The 15,634-nt window shown below is 34.1% G+C and overlaps 1 protein-coding gene across 2 annotated transcripts in view; it reads left to right on the forward strand.

Moving 5' to 3' along the window:
• The first annotated feature begins 4,907 nt into the window (after positions 1-4,907).
• Positions 4,908-15,634, forward strand: part of ppp4r4 (protein phosphatase 4, regulatory subunit 4) — a 39,325-nt gene continuing 28,598 nt past the window's right edge. For both annotated transcript variants that reach the window (XM_056481104.1, XM_056481105.1), the window contains exons 1-2: positions 4,908-5,892; positions 6,841-6,914. In XM_056481104.1, coding sequence (XP_056337079.1) covers positions 5,788-5,892; positions 6,841-6,914 — 179 coding nt within the window. In that variant the 5' untranslated portion in view covers positions 4,908-5,787. The remainder of the gene's footprint in view (positions 5,893-6,840; positions 6,915-15,634) is intronic.

Consider the following 15,634-nt stretch of genomic DNA (forward strand, 5'->3'; position numbering starts at 1 on the left):
GCAACAGGTACAAATCTAGCAATACTGATCTAAACTCAGTGGTTAAATATGCAGAAACTGCAATATAACTGTGTTTATTGCCAGTATAATACATTATGCTGTAAAGATTTGCATTGTCATGTGATGCCCACTATACTGCTTTCTACATGCATTGTTTACATATTTACAGCACGTCACCTTTCTCTATACATAAATACAATTCCATGGTGTAACGTTTGAGTGACCCTGTTTTCTGAGACAGCTGTCTCTGAACGCTTGCATGCGCTGGAAACCTATCTGTGACACTGTAAACATCTCAGATGGATATTCAACTTGCTTGTATTAAATGACTCAACTGTTTTTTTATATGCAGCAGTGTGGCAATGAAGGTTTACAGCTTGAAAACAGTGCAATAATGCAATCCAAAATTATGTATGTTGATAATGAATCATATTTCTGATTGACGTTTGTCTCAAAACTGGCAGTATAGTATTAATGTTCACAGTCACAGTCTGCAATTTTGAAATTCATTTTAATTAGACTATCGTGTATATTAACGTGATTCAGCTAAAGAATATTTAGGTTAACAGTTTTCATATGGAGCCAGATTAGTCTCAAAATTAATACATTTACAAAAAAAACCTCATATGCACAATTCACATTCACAAAATCCAATTTGTTCAAAACACGATTCGTAAATACACAAATCCAATTCGTATATTCTAAACTTGATTCATAAATGCACAAATTGATTCGTTAATACACAAATCCAATTCATGACTTCAAAACAAGATTTGTAAATACACAAATCCATTCCCGTAGCCAGGGGGGTTTCGGGTGGTTCAAACAAACCACCCAGCATGGCCGCAATGTCCAGAATTAGTTCTTTTAATTATTTTACGTAATTTAATATTATATAATATATTTATTATGTAATTAATATAATATATTTGTATTTAATATATATTGTTAAAATTTTAAATAACTCTGGCCAGTAATTCGAATCATAGAGCCTCAAAGCCACAATAATGTGACGCGAGTCACGTCACATAAATCCCTGAGTGGTAACATTTGGTAACATTTCGGAAAACCTACCCCTCACTGACAAAGGTCCAGAATTTGTCCCATACATGAGCTCATTTGTCTTATTTTGACTGCTATGCCATCATAAATAGTGAAAATTATCCATCAAAAAAGGCTTTAAGACCAAACGGAATCATTTGTCAGCTGTTGCTTCGGTGGGACTATAATCTGATGTAGGAGAAGTCTTCTTTCACTACTGTATTGTTTTTAAACAGAGAAAACATTTTACAGGTAATTTTATTCTAAATCTTGGACCTTATTTCTGAAATAAAAATGAGCAATAAAAAGGTCAGAAGCGGATCATATTAAATTAATTTGAATATATTTTGGCTGCTGTTGATATCCAGGCATTTTCTAATGTACTTTTTTTTTTTACCAAAGAGACTAGAATTCTGAAGAATTCATTATTATTGTATTATTATTATTATTATTATTATTATTATTATTATTATTATTATTATTATGTTTTAATTATTATTTTTATTGAAATGGCCAAATTGTGACTGAGGACAGTTGAATGTGTTGGCCAGTTTGTTTTTTTGTCTAATAAATGACAGTAGGCTACAGTTTTATACTTTAAAACTTTTACAGATTCCTATTTTTTTCCCTAAAGATATATGATGTAATAAATTTGTATTATAAAAATGAGTCTAGTTTTAATTTTTTTTATTGAAAATTTTTAGAAAATATTTTTTGCACATCAAAAGTGTGGTTATGATAACATCTGACTAGCTAATCCGGCAAAAAAAATGTCACTAAAATCCAGTATTTAAATCTCATAGTAAAATAGAAACGGAGGCATATAACTGCAAAAAGGTCCACTTTTTGAGAAAAAATAACCACCCCTTTTACCAGGCTGGCTACGGGACTTAAAATCCAATTCATAAATTCTAAGTACGATTCGTAAATACACAAATCCAATTCGTAAATTGTAAACACGATTCAAAAATATGCAAATCCAATTCATTTGGCAAAATTATTTATGACTTTTACTCATAAATTCATGAGTTGTGTATATTATTTTTGAGACTGATCTGGCTCCATATTTTCATTCCTTTTACACACCTGAAACATTTTGCTATTTGTTTATCTCATTATGTTTTACTGATTTATTCATTTAGTTCAGTCATTATTTCATTAAATATAGTCATCCACTTACACCAATAAGGTTTTTTTTCCCATTTAGGCTGAAATAATAGTAAAAATGAGGGATTAATCAGACATATTAAATAGACTACTACTGATCCCCAGTGCATAAAATTGGTACACTGGCGCCATCCTCTGGTTAAAATATGTAACTTTTCTGTAATGTTTATATAATGTTTATATTCTGTATAATTAGCCAGCTCTAAACAAACAAATAAATAAATGTGCAAATAATTATGCAGAATTGTATGTCATATCATTAGCATAATCAAGTTTTCTCATATTTCATTGCATTCACTTGCTTTTTTAATTAAGTCGGTTAACCTAAATTGCCTTTGCAATGTCAAAAATATTTTAAAATACTAAATTAGCCTGGGAGAAGCACACAATTAAAGCAATTGAGTTCAAGTAAAATCATGTCCAAATTGCTTTTTAAGGTTATACATCAACTATCATGAATGCCTTTTAGAGTTATTATACAGCAAAATCGTGTTTGGAGTGGATATTTTCAGTATTTGGATGAATAATTCGAGCAACTGAGTGTCAGTTGACGGAGGAGAATCCCAGACATAATGTAGTGTGAACATCATGACTGTGCATTTACTTTGATATATTAAAAGAGACATATATAAATATATATATATATTCAGATATCTGAGACTGCACATGTAGAGATAGAGTTGAGTATACATTTGATCATTGCTAGTCTGCCTGTGATATGAGAAACTTCCATGGATGGATTCTCTGAGAGCCCAGAGACTAAACCTTTCCAGCTGACCTGATGTGACCTGTTATCCAAGAGCCATATAAACAAGGATAGTGAAGGTCTCTAGAGGTCTGAGTAGCATTTGGTTCCGTCACGTGTATTTGTGTTCACGTGTATTTATAAATAGGTCTGTTTTATATAAAAATAACAAGATTTTGATTATTTTGGCACTCTGACACTGACACTTTACCACTTGGGTCTTGTGCCAATGATTATAATCATTTAGAAGAGCCCAATTTAGCCTGTTTTACAGATATACTCGATAAACAACATTGAGTTTGATTAGTCTTGTAGCAAAAAAGGTCTATTCTTTACAAAAAATATTTTCAGTATTATATTACTATATAAAGTTCAGGTTTGAGTAGGATGCTGTGTTACTTTTTAACTGAAGTAATACAACTACATTCAAGAAGAAGCTTACATGAGGTCTACTGTAGTGTAACTGCAGTTGCAGTCTATTTCACTCCCTTATAATTTACTGCCTTTACTGCAGTGCAAATATAATTCAGTGCAACTGCAATTTAGGGTTGTTGTTGTGAAACTTAGGTCCAGGGACCACCAAGGGGCCTCAAGGGAGTTCTGGAACATAAAATATAATAATAATAATAATAATAATAATAATAATAATAATAATAATAATAATAATAACAATATTAATAATAATAATAATAATAATAATAATAATAATAATAATAATTATTATTATTATTATTATTATTATTATTATTATTATTATTATTATTATTATTATTATTATTATTATTATTATTATTATTATTGTTATTATTATTATTATAAGGGGCGTCACAGTGGCGCAGTGGGTATCACAATCACCTCACAGCAAGAAGGTCGCTGGTTCGAGCCCCGGCTGGGTCAGTTGGCATCTCTGAGTGGAGTCTTCATGCTCCTCATAGGGCATGCATTATAGGTGAATTGACAAGGCAAGAGAGTCTGGAAGGGCTGGAAGGGCATCCATTGCTGGATAAGTTGGCGGTTCAATCCGCTGTGAATAAAGGGACTAAGCCGGAAAAAAAATGAATGAATTAATTAATTTTTAAATAATATTAATAATAATGCAATTTATAAAATTAAATTAAAATCAAGATAAATACATTAGTAAATACTAAGCAAATATTTTTTACTGAAGTAAAATATACAAAAATAATAAATATGATACAAATAAATAATCAAAATTAGATGAAAGCAAACAAAAAATACAAGAAATTCGGTTCTATAAACAACTATATATTATAGGCCTGTGCACTAAAAACAGCCTGGTTGACTTATAATTTTAAGCTGAATCAAATTAACATTATGGGACCATTGAACTTATGTTCTGTTAAACTGACTTAAAACTGCTTGCATAACTTAATTCATTATGAACTAAAAACATTCGCTGTCATAACTAATTGTTCATAGAATTTCTACAGAGTGGTTATTACATATTAGGAGGGGGCCCCTTTACAAAATATGATGAACACATTCAGTTTTCATGTGGCAGCTTAAATTAAAAGGAGTGTGGAATTTTTAAAAACGTATTGGTCAAAGGTGTGGGAATTTGCTGCATTGTTTTCTTGATTTTTTTTTAAAGCATGGTACTTTTAAAGCACTATAAATGCAGTTTTTACCTTTGCAGGACTAGTGTTTAGAAAAACTGTCCTCAAAATGACCACACTTGTTCTACAGTTAAAATTCAACTCTTGCAGCTCTTTAAATATGCGTATTAGGTTACGTTACTTTGGATATTCTTTGTCATTCTGCACTGAATGTGTTTGCCCGAATTAACTTACTGTTGTAAGTACTGGTGTACAAGTTAACACAATGAGCAAAACGTCACACTTAGCTGTTTATTCCAAGCCTTAGGTTTACCCGGAATTAGCCATATTTAGAAGATTATGCCGTAAGTAAACGTAATCAGTTGTCAAATCCAGTAGTTGTGCCCTGTTCCGAGTCCATTTCGATGACGAACTTCGACTCGCGCTCTGACGTGCCAACCGCTCCGAGCTGCTGTGGCATGCTGTCGCCATGGAAACCAGTTTAGTTGGTGCAGTGCGTTTGCGTGGTTCCAATATTCCTGCTTGCTAGCACATCCACGTTATAAAAGACGTAGCTTTTATCAAATGATCCGTTTGCCAGTCGAGCTACACTTACAGAGGATTACGTGAGATGGGCACTAAATAGGCAGGAATGCGCACGGCTTTTTTCGAAGGGAGTTTTTTTTTCGACAGGCCTTTTTTCCCAACTTTGTTGTCGTATTATTAGCGAGCTAACGTCAACCGAGGCAGGTGAACAGGTATGTGCGGTCGTCTTAAACTGCAAATGTACTTGACGCCAGATATTCATGTAAGCGCGGTTTTATTTTTTTCCATCAGGGATCTGTTCTTCATATGACAACAGCCATATCTGGATGATTTTGTCTTCAAGCGGGGGAAGGATTTCATTTTTGATCACCCGCACGCGCTGGCCACACAAGCACTCGAGCAGCTCCGGTGGGAAAACGAACACCACATCCTATCTTTTTTCTCCGAAAGTTAGCAACACTTTAATCGCAGGAATCCCTTACTATGTGCCGTCAGCAGCGCACGCGCGTGTGCAACTGAAAGCGCGTGTGGAAACTGCACAAACAATTCTGAACACCACGCAAATAAATTAGTGATAGATCAAGCTTTGCAACCAGTGGGACGCGTTTGTCGTGGGAGGACCATCCTCTCTTCATCAAAGGCATCACATCAGTCATTATCTGTCAAGGAGCCACAATAATGACAGCACTTTGACATCCGCGTCTGGCACATTGGCGAAAACACTTAGGACAGATGTTTGTCAGGAAAATGACGCCGAGTCAGTCCAGTCTGTTTGGAGAGATTGATGACCTGCAGGACCTTACTTTCATCGAGAGACCCATACGCAGGAGCCTGAAGGTATGTATGAATCCATTTTCTTGTCAAGAAATGCCTACATACATTTTCGAAGTTGCTTATCAAATTATGCTGTGATATTGTGCCATTTAAATGCTTGTATATAGAAGTAAATGCATTTTTGACGCTGCAGCTTATTTTTAAAATAGAAATACAAAAACATTTTTGCATATTTTGTTCCCGGCGCCACGACTATTAATTTTACATTATCACGTCATATTATATTTATTTGAGGTAGTAGCTGTTCTAGCATCTGTGGGGAAGGACGGGGGTTGCCCACTTCAGTCTGCTGAGTGATGCAGTTTCTGTCAGCTGTCCGCATCACTACTTCGCCTCCTCGTTTTCGCGCCTCACCACTGCGGAATAGAGGATTTCCACCTCAAACCGTAACGTTAATCCCGTTACCACCGCGCAATTCATCACGTCAAACGGTGGCATTCACGTATAGTCGTGTTGTACGTCTTTGCAGTCGTGCACCTGGTCGCAGTGAAGTTAAGCAAGGATACTCTCTCATTTCTCAACGTCACGTATGCGGGAATAATGCAACGCCTCCAGAGGGGGCGGGTGTTTTCTGTCCCTTATCTTTTTTTAATGGGGAGCTTCCAAAGAAAAAGCATCGTGGTTCTGAGAGACCTGAAGTATTAGACTAGGCACCCACACATGGCTCCAGTCCCCCACACTATGTCTTCCCACGCAGTCCCTCATGCCTCGCATCCTGCCTCCCTGCAGCCTCCTCACATATTTGGCTGAGTCATCTGTAATGGAATCTTGCCCAATTACTGGCCATTCTTTATTTAAGACACACTACTTTTGCACATTTTTCGTCTTTGCTATGGAAACGCTCAACATTTTATGATAATGTCTTTGGATTCCTTCTTTATTGAAGCACTGTGTTTTGTAAAGTGCTAATAGCAAGGCCAGGATTCATCCTCTTATTTCCACCATTTGCAGACTGCAGAAGAGATCGACAAGCTCACTGTGGATGAAGATCTCAATGACATAGAGCGAGCAGTCTACCTTCTCAGGTAAAATATGACCCATTTTGTGGCAAGGGCACTATCACAGACCTTTTCTAAGGATTGTTATTAAGGTTTGTTAGTTTTGAAACTGGAAGGTTGATCACATTGCATGTGATCTGAGTAATGGCAGAAAATTTCTGATTGAAAATTCTGATGAACACATGACCAAAAATAGCATGGCCTTGAATAGCACACAATATTGGAATTAGAGTCCGAGTCATTTGATTTTGAGTATCTACCAATACCGAAACCTGATTCGATACTTCTATAATACATTAAATAATAAAGAAGAGCGAAGAAACAGATCCAGGATGTTATTTTTTATTTAATTCACCTCATTTTAACATTCAACAACTCTAGTAGCTTGAACAATCAAGTAATAAATAGTATCAATTCTTTATTTTTGGACTTTAGTGCAGCTGTAAATATAAAAAAACTAAACAAATAGCACCTCAACTTAAAATACCCGGCAAGCAATCCCAAGTTTACATATCTCACAGTTTGCTAAGTCAATGTTGTCGTCATCAACTTTATAATAGCTCCAGAATGCCGACATACTTGCACTTTCCACTTCAAGCTGCTTCTATGTTCTACTTTGCTGGCATTTAACCAACAGCATCTCTGCAACAAAGTGATGTCATGCCGCACGCGTTGCTGTTTCTGTGAAAAGTCAAGAAAGAGGTCTAACTCTGTGCCACTGTATAACTATAGATGTGTTAAAAAATAATGAGAATATATACATATATATTCGAGTCCTGATTGGGAGGTAACATCCGATTCCGCTCGAGTCTGAAACCGTGTGATTGGGCTGATTTCCGATCACATGATCGGATCTGGACATCCCTAATTAGAATCACTTTGAAGTCAACATCTCATTGGATAAATTCTACAGGATTTTTTAAACTGTTCATCTGGAAATAAAGTCAATATAACATAATGAAGAATGAATAAAGCTGTTGTAAAAATATTTAGCTTATGTAACAGGCTTTTAAAATGCAGTTAAAGGGTTTCACACTTTGGTGTGTTATTGTTGGTTCATCAATGTTACCTTTTTATGATGCTGGAAAAAAATACTGGATAGCTGTCTTGGTTGCTTAAATGTTGCTTAAACCTCTGGGCTGTCTTGGCAAATATTGCCATTAGTCCAGCTAAATATGTTCTGTGCATTATTTGATATTTTCATGGAGGCAAATGACTTGTACATAAAGATTTAATATCTAAATATATATAAAAAACCTATTTATAAATGGTCAATTTATTTTTATTCCCAACTCAGACTTTATCTTTAATCGCAAATCAGACTTTATTTTTATTGCAAAATGTGACAGGATAAACATTAATATTCACTGCTGTAGGAATATACGCGTAATAAACCTGATTTAACGTCCACAAACTGGGATTGAAGCATCTTCTTTAATAATTGTACTGATACTATGCAGCTCGGGTGATAAAGGCGGTAAAATTGCTGTAATTCATTACAAACATGCACTGTTTTAAAACGTTTTAAACTTGTAAAACTCATTCCTGATCACATTTAATGATGATTGATGATCACAGAGCGCTGAACAGATCTTTTAATCCCCATTGCTTTGCTCATGTCCTGTCTTGTGGATATGATTACCGAGACAAGTTAATACAGGGCTTTCAATCGATTAGGTGGGCGGGGAAACCGCACTCCTACGCCACATTGCGGTTGGCCTTAAAAGGGGAGGGATTTGGATCCTATTTTAACATCAGGACATTGAAAAAAGAGTAAACCCCAATATGACTGTGGACACACTATACCTACACACAGTTCTGTTTAAATAGCTCTCAAAAGATGATTTTCATCATAGATGCCCGTTAACTTTGCCTTTGTCTGCAAAACACGTAATCTGCAAATTTATAATGGGATAACTGGATTTCACTAATGACATTTTGGAGAGCAATGGTTAATGTGATCACATTTGTAACCATATGGCGACAATGTTCAGCTGTTTACCGTTCTCCCATCCTCTTGACCTCTGTTACAGTTACTTTAAAATGTAAATGCATTCAAATTTATCACGATTGTTACGGATATACATTTCATGCAAAACAAATGCATTCTGTATTCATATGTATTGTGAAAAGTTAAGAAAGAGAAACCTCTCAAGCCAATCGTCTCATTTCCTGGTAGTAGATGGTCGAGGCTTCTAAGATAGACATATCTCTAGCCAAAAACAGCACATATTCTGCTTTATTACTCATATCTTTGTATCCCAGCTTGTCTAAACTATTTGTGCTTAGTTCTTTTTCTTTCTACCTGACACTTTGTTGGAAACTGTTTACCCGTGCCAGCATTGTTGGCTGTTGTTTTGCCAAATGTGTATCCGGGTAAGCTGACCGCACAACAACTTCCTGATGCTTGCTGACTAGCACAGGACATTGAGCTCAGTGGTTCAGGGCAGCCTGTGTCATCGCCGCTGTACTAGTCTTATGAATAATGGATCTCTGAATGGCCTCTCATTGAGATCTAGGCAGACCTAGTTGACTGCATACTCATCTTGAGGGACTTTGGGGAACTGCAACTCTTACATTTCCTTGTTACTGTTGCTCAGATGGAGGCTTAGTAGTGATATAGTGTTGTCTGATCATTAAAGTTGAATGGATAAGGTGCTGATTACTGGACATACCAAGTTAAATTTTGATCAGATTTCCCTTAGATTCTACACATGTGTGGTTTGCCTAATCCTACAGCATCATGCATTTTATAGTTTCACAATAGTATGGTAACTATTTCAAGTCAGAAAATGCTTGTTAGTTTATACTTGGTCAGATTATGTCTTGAGAAGCTCTAGTTATTTTTAAAGAAATTTAAAAATATTTAAGCTGTTTCCAAAATATTAAGCAATATTTATATTATGAGAGGGGATTTTAGTTATGTCACAGACCCCCCAAAAATGATCCTCCTCATTCAAGCGACTTATATCTTACAATCTAAAAGGTAGGCCTGTCACAATAATCAATATATTGACTTATTGTGCAATACTTGGAGATGACTTCAATCATTTTTGCCATTGCAATATATATTTACAAATTCACAAACATGTTAAAGCCTTTTTACAACGTCATTTACATTCTACCTCACCGGTGTCAACGTTTATAATTAGGCATTTACCTAATAGGACATTTAATAGTATATATAAAAGGAGATTTACCTTTTTAACATCAAATTAATTAATTCATTAATTTTCTTTTTGGCCTTTATTAATCTGGGGTCGCCACAGCGGAACAAACCGCCAACTTATCCAGCATATGTTTTACACAGCAGATGCCCTTCTGGCTGCAACACATCACTGGGAAACACCCATACACTTTCATTCACTGCAGACAATTTTAGCTTACTCATTTCACCTATACAACATGTTTTTGGACTTGTGGGGGAAACCGGAGCACCCGGTGGAAACCCACGCGAACACGGGGAGAACATGCAAACTCCACACAGAAATGCCAACTGACCCAGCTGGGGCTTGAACCAGTGACCTTCTTGCTGTGAGGCAAACATTTTACCCACTGCGCCACCGCGTCGCTTCAAAATTAGCATTTATGCAAAAATTGTTTAAAACAAATATTACAGTACATCTGTTAACCTGTTAACCAGTGCATAAAACAATATTAAGTCTTAAAATATGCTTGTAATGTATGTCATGCTGTTTTTGATCGTTTTAGTTTTGATAGTTTTATTAAATTTAATTATCTTAAATTGGTTTTTAAATGTTTAAATAATCATGTTCCAGTGCTGTTTTCTGATCTAGTCAGTAGGCATCAAACCTCTCACACAGTTACACGAGCAACTGCTAATGGTGACTGTCTTAGTGCCAAAGTGTAAGACCTCATTTGGTCAATCTGTTTTCTCTGTTAAGGTAGCCAAATTGTGGAATGATTTACCTGTTAGCCTAAAATTGGAAAGCAATATAAATATTTTTAGTAGTGTTCTTGAAAAGTGGTTAAAAACAAAACAACAGTGTTTGCACATATAGTTTACTATAGGTTTGTTTGCTCATGCCGCCTTTGCTTTTGCCTTCAATAATTTTATGTAAAGAATTATAATGTTGTGTATATGTATTTATTATATTTTCATTTTGTCAATTTTGTTAAGCCTCCTGTGGACAGGTGTTGAGAATTAGCAAGTCTGCTAAAACATATAAACAAATGCATTTGGTTGTCCAGTGTGATTATACAATTATCCATGTCAAATAAATAAATACATTTTAAAAAATCATATTTGTGCACATTTACGCATTTGGAAGATAATTTCACAAAGCAACCATACCTTTCAATCAGTCCTTGCATTCGTAGGGAATCAATACCTTGACCTTGCTGTTTGTATAGCCATGATTTACTGTTTGAGCTACACAAATGCTCATTTAATCTACAGTACAGTTGGTGGTCACACTTTTTTTTATGGTCCGTTTATGAATTTACCTTACATTGCATCTACATGCCAACTAAGTCTCATTAGATTATAAGTAGACTGTTAGGTTGGGGTTAGGGTTAGTGTAAGTTGACATGTACTTGCAAAGTTTCTTATAGTCAGTTAAATGTGTGTTGAAGGAACATATCAGAAGATATTAAGCAGACAGTCTACTAAAACTCAAGTAACCATCAAAATAAAGTGTTACCCAGTTGGTATATAAAGACATGCTTTTGCATCAAAAAGTCTATTTGTAGTGTCATTGTTTTGACGTGGATTTATAGAGTTCTGCTTCTGAAGTTCTTATTCCTTGATCTTTAATACCTGTATGTCTATATTAGTTTCTCAGTTTTAGAACAACGGCAGTTGAACTGTTAGGTGTCTAGACTCTGTATGCCTCTGTGCTATGTATAGAAGCAAATGACTGGAGTCTAGACCAAATAACCAGAACTCTTTCTTATTATGCTTTTTGACCCGAAACCCAAACATTTCCCTATTTCTGAAGAGCTGATTTTGTCCCTCTTTAACCTATAAAACTCTATATTGCTCCTTGCCTGTGCTAATTAAGTTCCAGAGTTGGTCCACAGCCCGACTCCCTCGGGTGGCAAACTAGTTCTGAGAACAATTTAATTGCCCCTGTTCGCAGTGATTTGGCATGTAAAAGCAGGCTGCCAGAGCATCTCGAAGATGACAGGAAAGAGAGAGCTTGTTAAGAAATGGATGAATGGTTGAAAGAGGATGGTGTTTCTGATGTGCAGACACCTCATAGATTATGGTTACACATTGATGGTGCTATATTTGAAAGATCATTTTTAGCATTTTGCACACTTCAGAATATTCATTTTAATAAAACTAAATATCAGGTTTCAGTGGTTGCTACTTAAAGGGATAGTTCACCAATAAATGAAAATTTACTTACTGTTTACTCACCTTCAATTGAGTTGAAACCAAACAAAGATATTTTGAAGAAAACCTGTGAAGAAACTCAGAAGGATTTTAATCAAGTAAAGAGTGCGTATGATAACAGAATTAAATTTTTTGGGTGAACTATCTCTTTATGCCATAAATACTTCAAATTGTTTGACAACAGTGGACTTTTCTAAACTAAAATGCATAAAATAAACCAATTTGATGTCAAGTAACCCCTCAGAATGTCAGATTTTTGTTTGCCAGGCTTACATGAGGCCAAATGTTAATATCACATGTAGTGCAGAATGTTATTCATTTAAATTCCATTAAAAATTTGATGTTGATAAGTGTTAGCTTTTAACAGTCATCTTATTTCTTTTTTATATGTTCTTGAGTGTAAAGTATTTTCCATATGAAAACCTTCCATATGAAAAAGTTTAAGGAGATAACTTAAGACTAAACATTAGAAGTAAATAAGCGACAGCATCCACAGAGTTATCATAACCACACTGCAGTTCTGGCGTCTGCTTTAAAAGCTGAAGCTCCTGTTGAAGCTCGGGTTGGGTGGATTCTGATTGGCTGTCTATGTTTTTATCATTCATTAACAGGACAAACCTCATTCTATAAGTTTTTTCTATATCACTATATAATTCCCTCTTTGACAATCCTCTATTGTTACACGCAGTTTAAACTATATGCTAAATTTTTATAGGGACAATTTTTAATACTGTATCCTTATAGTTATATCATATTTGAATGTTACCAGGCCTTTATTCAGATATGTAGTGGATGTTTATGTGCTACTGAACAGCTTTTAGGTTCAGTGACTTTAGATGAGGCTTAAAGAGAGATTTTGTTTTTCATTCTGGAGTGTCAGGAGCAGCATTGAATAACGTCACTGCTCTTGCTGAGAGTCATACTGATGAGACTGCAGGGTCATACTTTTTTTTGTTTATGAAATAAGTGTTATAGGGTGTTATTGCACACTTCTAGGATTTGGTTAGCATGACCCCCTGCCTTGTAACTACACCATACATTATAGAAATATAATGATGTGTGTTTTATTGACAAAATAAAAAGACTATTTGATTCATATTATGCTCGATCGTTTATTAAGTGGTATCACAAAATACATTGCTACTGTAATTTCCAAAAATCCTTCCAAATTTTTTTTTTGAAGAAAAAAGAATAAGAAGAAACAGGAAGAGCATTGAGAGAAAGCTGCACACTAATATGTTTGTTTATAAGTGTTTTATAATTCATTCATATTTATTTTATTTTTTTAAGTTCTTAATCAAACATTTGCTCTGCAACATGGTCGAAAATGGAGTGGGATGAAGCACAAGCTTATTATTTTCCCACCCCATTTCCACATACATCATTCGTCTATTACTTAAACTTATTTCTTCCTTTACTTATCTCTTCCTTTCACATGAACACATTCTATCCTTTTATCCTTCTATCCATATCCGACAAACTATATGTTTGGTTCCATTTTGTACCGGTATACCTTGTAACATAAACCCAGAGAAAAAAACAAAAAACAACAAAAAAAAACCTAGTACTGCAAATAGCCATTAATTAAAATTTCATCATACCTTTCTCTTTTTATACCTTTTCAATCACCTTCATCGTTATACTCCTTTAATAATATATATTTATACAACTTTTTAAATTGATTATTATCCTGACATTGTTTAAGAATCAGATCTAGACTGTTCCATAGTTTTACACCACAGACAGACATACACAAACTTTTTAAAGTTGTTCTTGTTTTCAACCTCCTAAAATTTAGTTCTTCTCTCAGATTATATCGCCCTTGTCGTTCTTCGAAAAACGTTTGTATGCATTTTGGAAGTAGTTTATTCCTAGCTTTAAACATAAATTGTGCTGTTTTAAATTTAACCAAATCATTGAACTTAAGTATCTTTAATTTAAAAAATAAAGGATTTGTATGCTCCAAATACCCCACATTTTCTATGAGTCTAATTACTTTTTTCTGAATTGTACATATGGATCGTAAATTAGATTCATATGTATTCCCCCATATTTCAACACAATAACTCATATATGGCAACATAAGTGTGTTATATAATATATACATTGATTTATTATCCAGGATAAATCTAGCTTTATACACTATTGCTACAGTTTTGACTAGTTTTGATAACACATTATTTATTTGCGGTTTCCAACTAATTTTATGATCCAGTACAACACCAAGAAACTTAATTGCATATACTCTTTCTATAACTTCATTATCAATATGTAAATCTATATTATAACTGCTTTTTAATTTCCAAAATAACATTACTTATTTGTTTTACTACTTAATTGTTTTACTTATATTTAATGACAATTTGTTTACATCAAACCATAATTTCAACTTATTCATTTCTGTTTTAATCAACTCCATAAGTTTTGGTAAATTATACCCAGAACAAAAAATACTCGTATCATCTGCAAATAAAATAAACTTAAACAACTCTGATATCTTACACATATCATTAATATAAATTACAAACAATATTGGACCTAAAACTTACCCTTGTGGTATGCCGCACGTTACATTTAGATATGACGATTTGTGGTTGCCAATTTCCGCGAACTGTTGCCTATTTTTTAAATAACTGCTTATCCAGTCCAAGGCTACTCCTCTAATACCATACCTTTCTAATTTATTTACCAATATGTTATGATCTATTGTATCAAATGCCTTCTTTAAATCTATAAAAGTTCCAACTACCTTCTCCTTTTTATCTATCTTATTAGTAATTTCCTCAATAATTTCTGTTAATGCCAGAGATGTTGATCTATTTTTCCTGAAACCATATTGTTCATCAGCTAAAAGGTTATGCGTTTCTATAAAATTATTAAGCCTTTCAACAAAGAGTTTTTCTAGAATTTTTGAAAACTGAGATAGTATTGAAACTGGCCTATAATTTGTAAAATATTGTTTATTTACAGATTTATAAAGTGGAATTACCTTTGCAATTTTCATTTTATTTGGAAATTTACCAGATTGGAAAGATCTATTACAAATATAGGTTAATGGTTCTACAATGTCTTCAATCACTTTCAAAAAGTCTTCAATTACTTTTCGAAAAGTTCGAAATACATTGAGAAAAATAATCACCATATTGAGTACATTTTTGAACAAATACTTTAAAATGTATGAAAGAAATTGTCCTTTCCATGTGGTCAATTTATTATTATTGATTGAATTCACAGGTATATTCACTGTGGTTTATATCATTATCAGGACAGGATTTTACATGCATCATTATATGAGATGTTTGTCATATTACCCAGCTAATTCTAAAAATTATTTCCTATATTGACATTGATTAAAAATAGCTATATTATCTAGATAATGTTTGCT

This window comes from Danio aesculapii, chromosome 20, assembly GCF_903798145.1.
Source record: "Danio aesculapii chromosome 20, fDanAes4.1, whole genome shotgun sequence".
Taxonomy (NCBI): domain Eukaryota; kingdom Metazoa; phylum Chordata; class Actinopteri; order Cypriniformes; family Danionidae; genus Danio; species Danio aesculapii.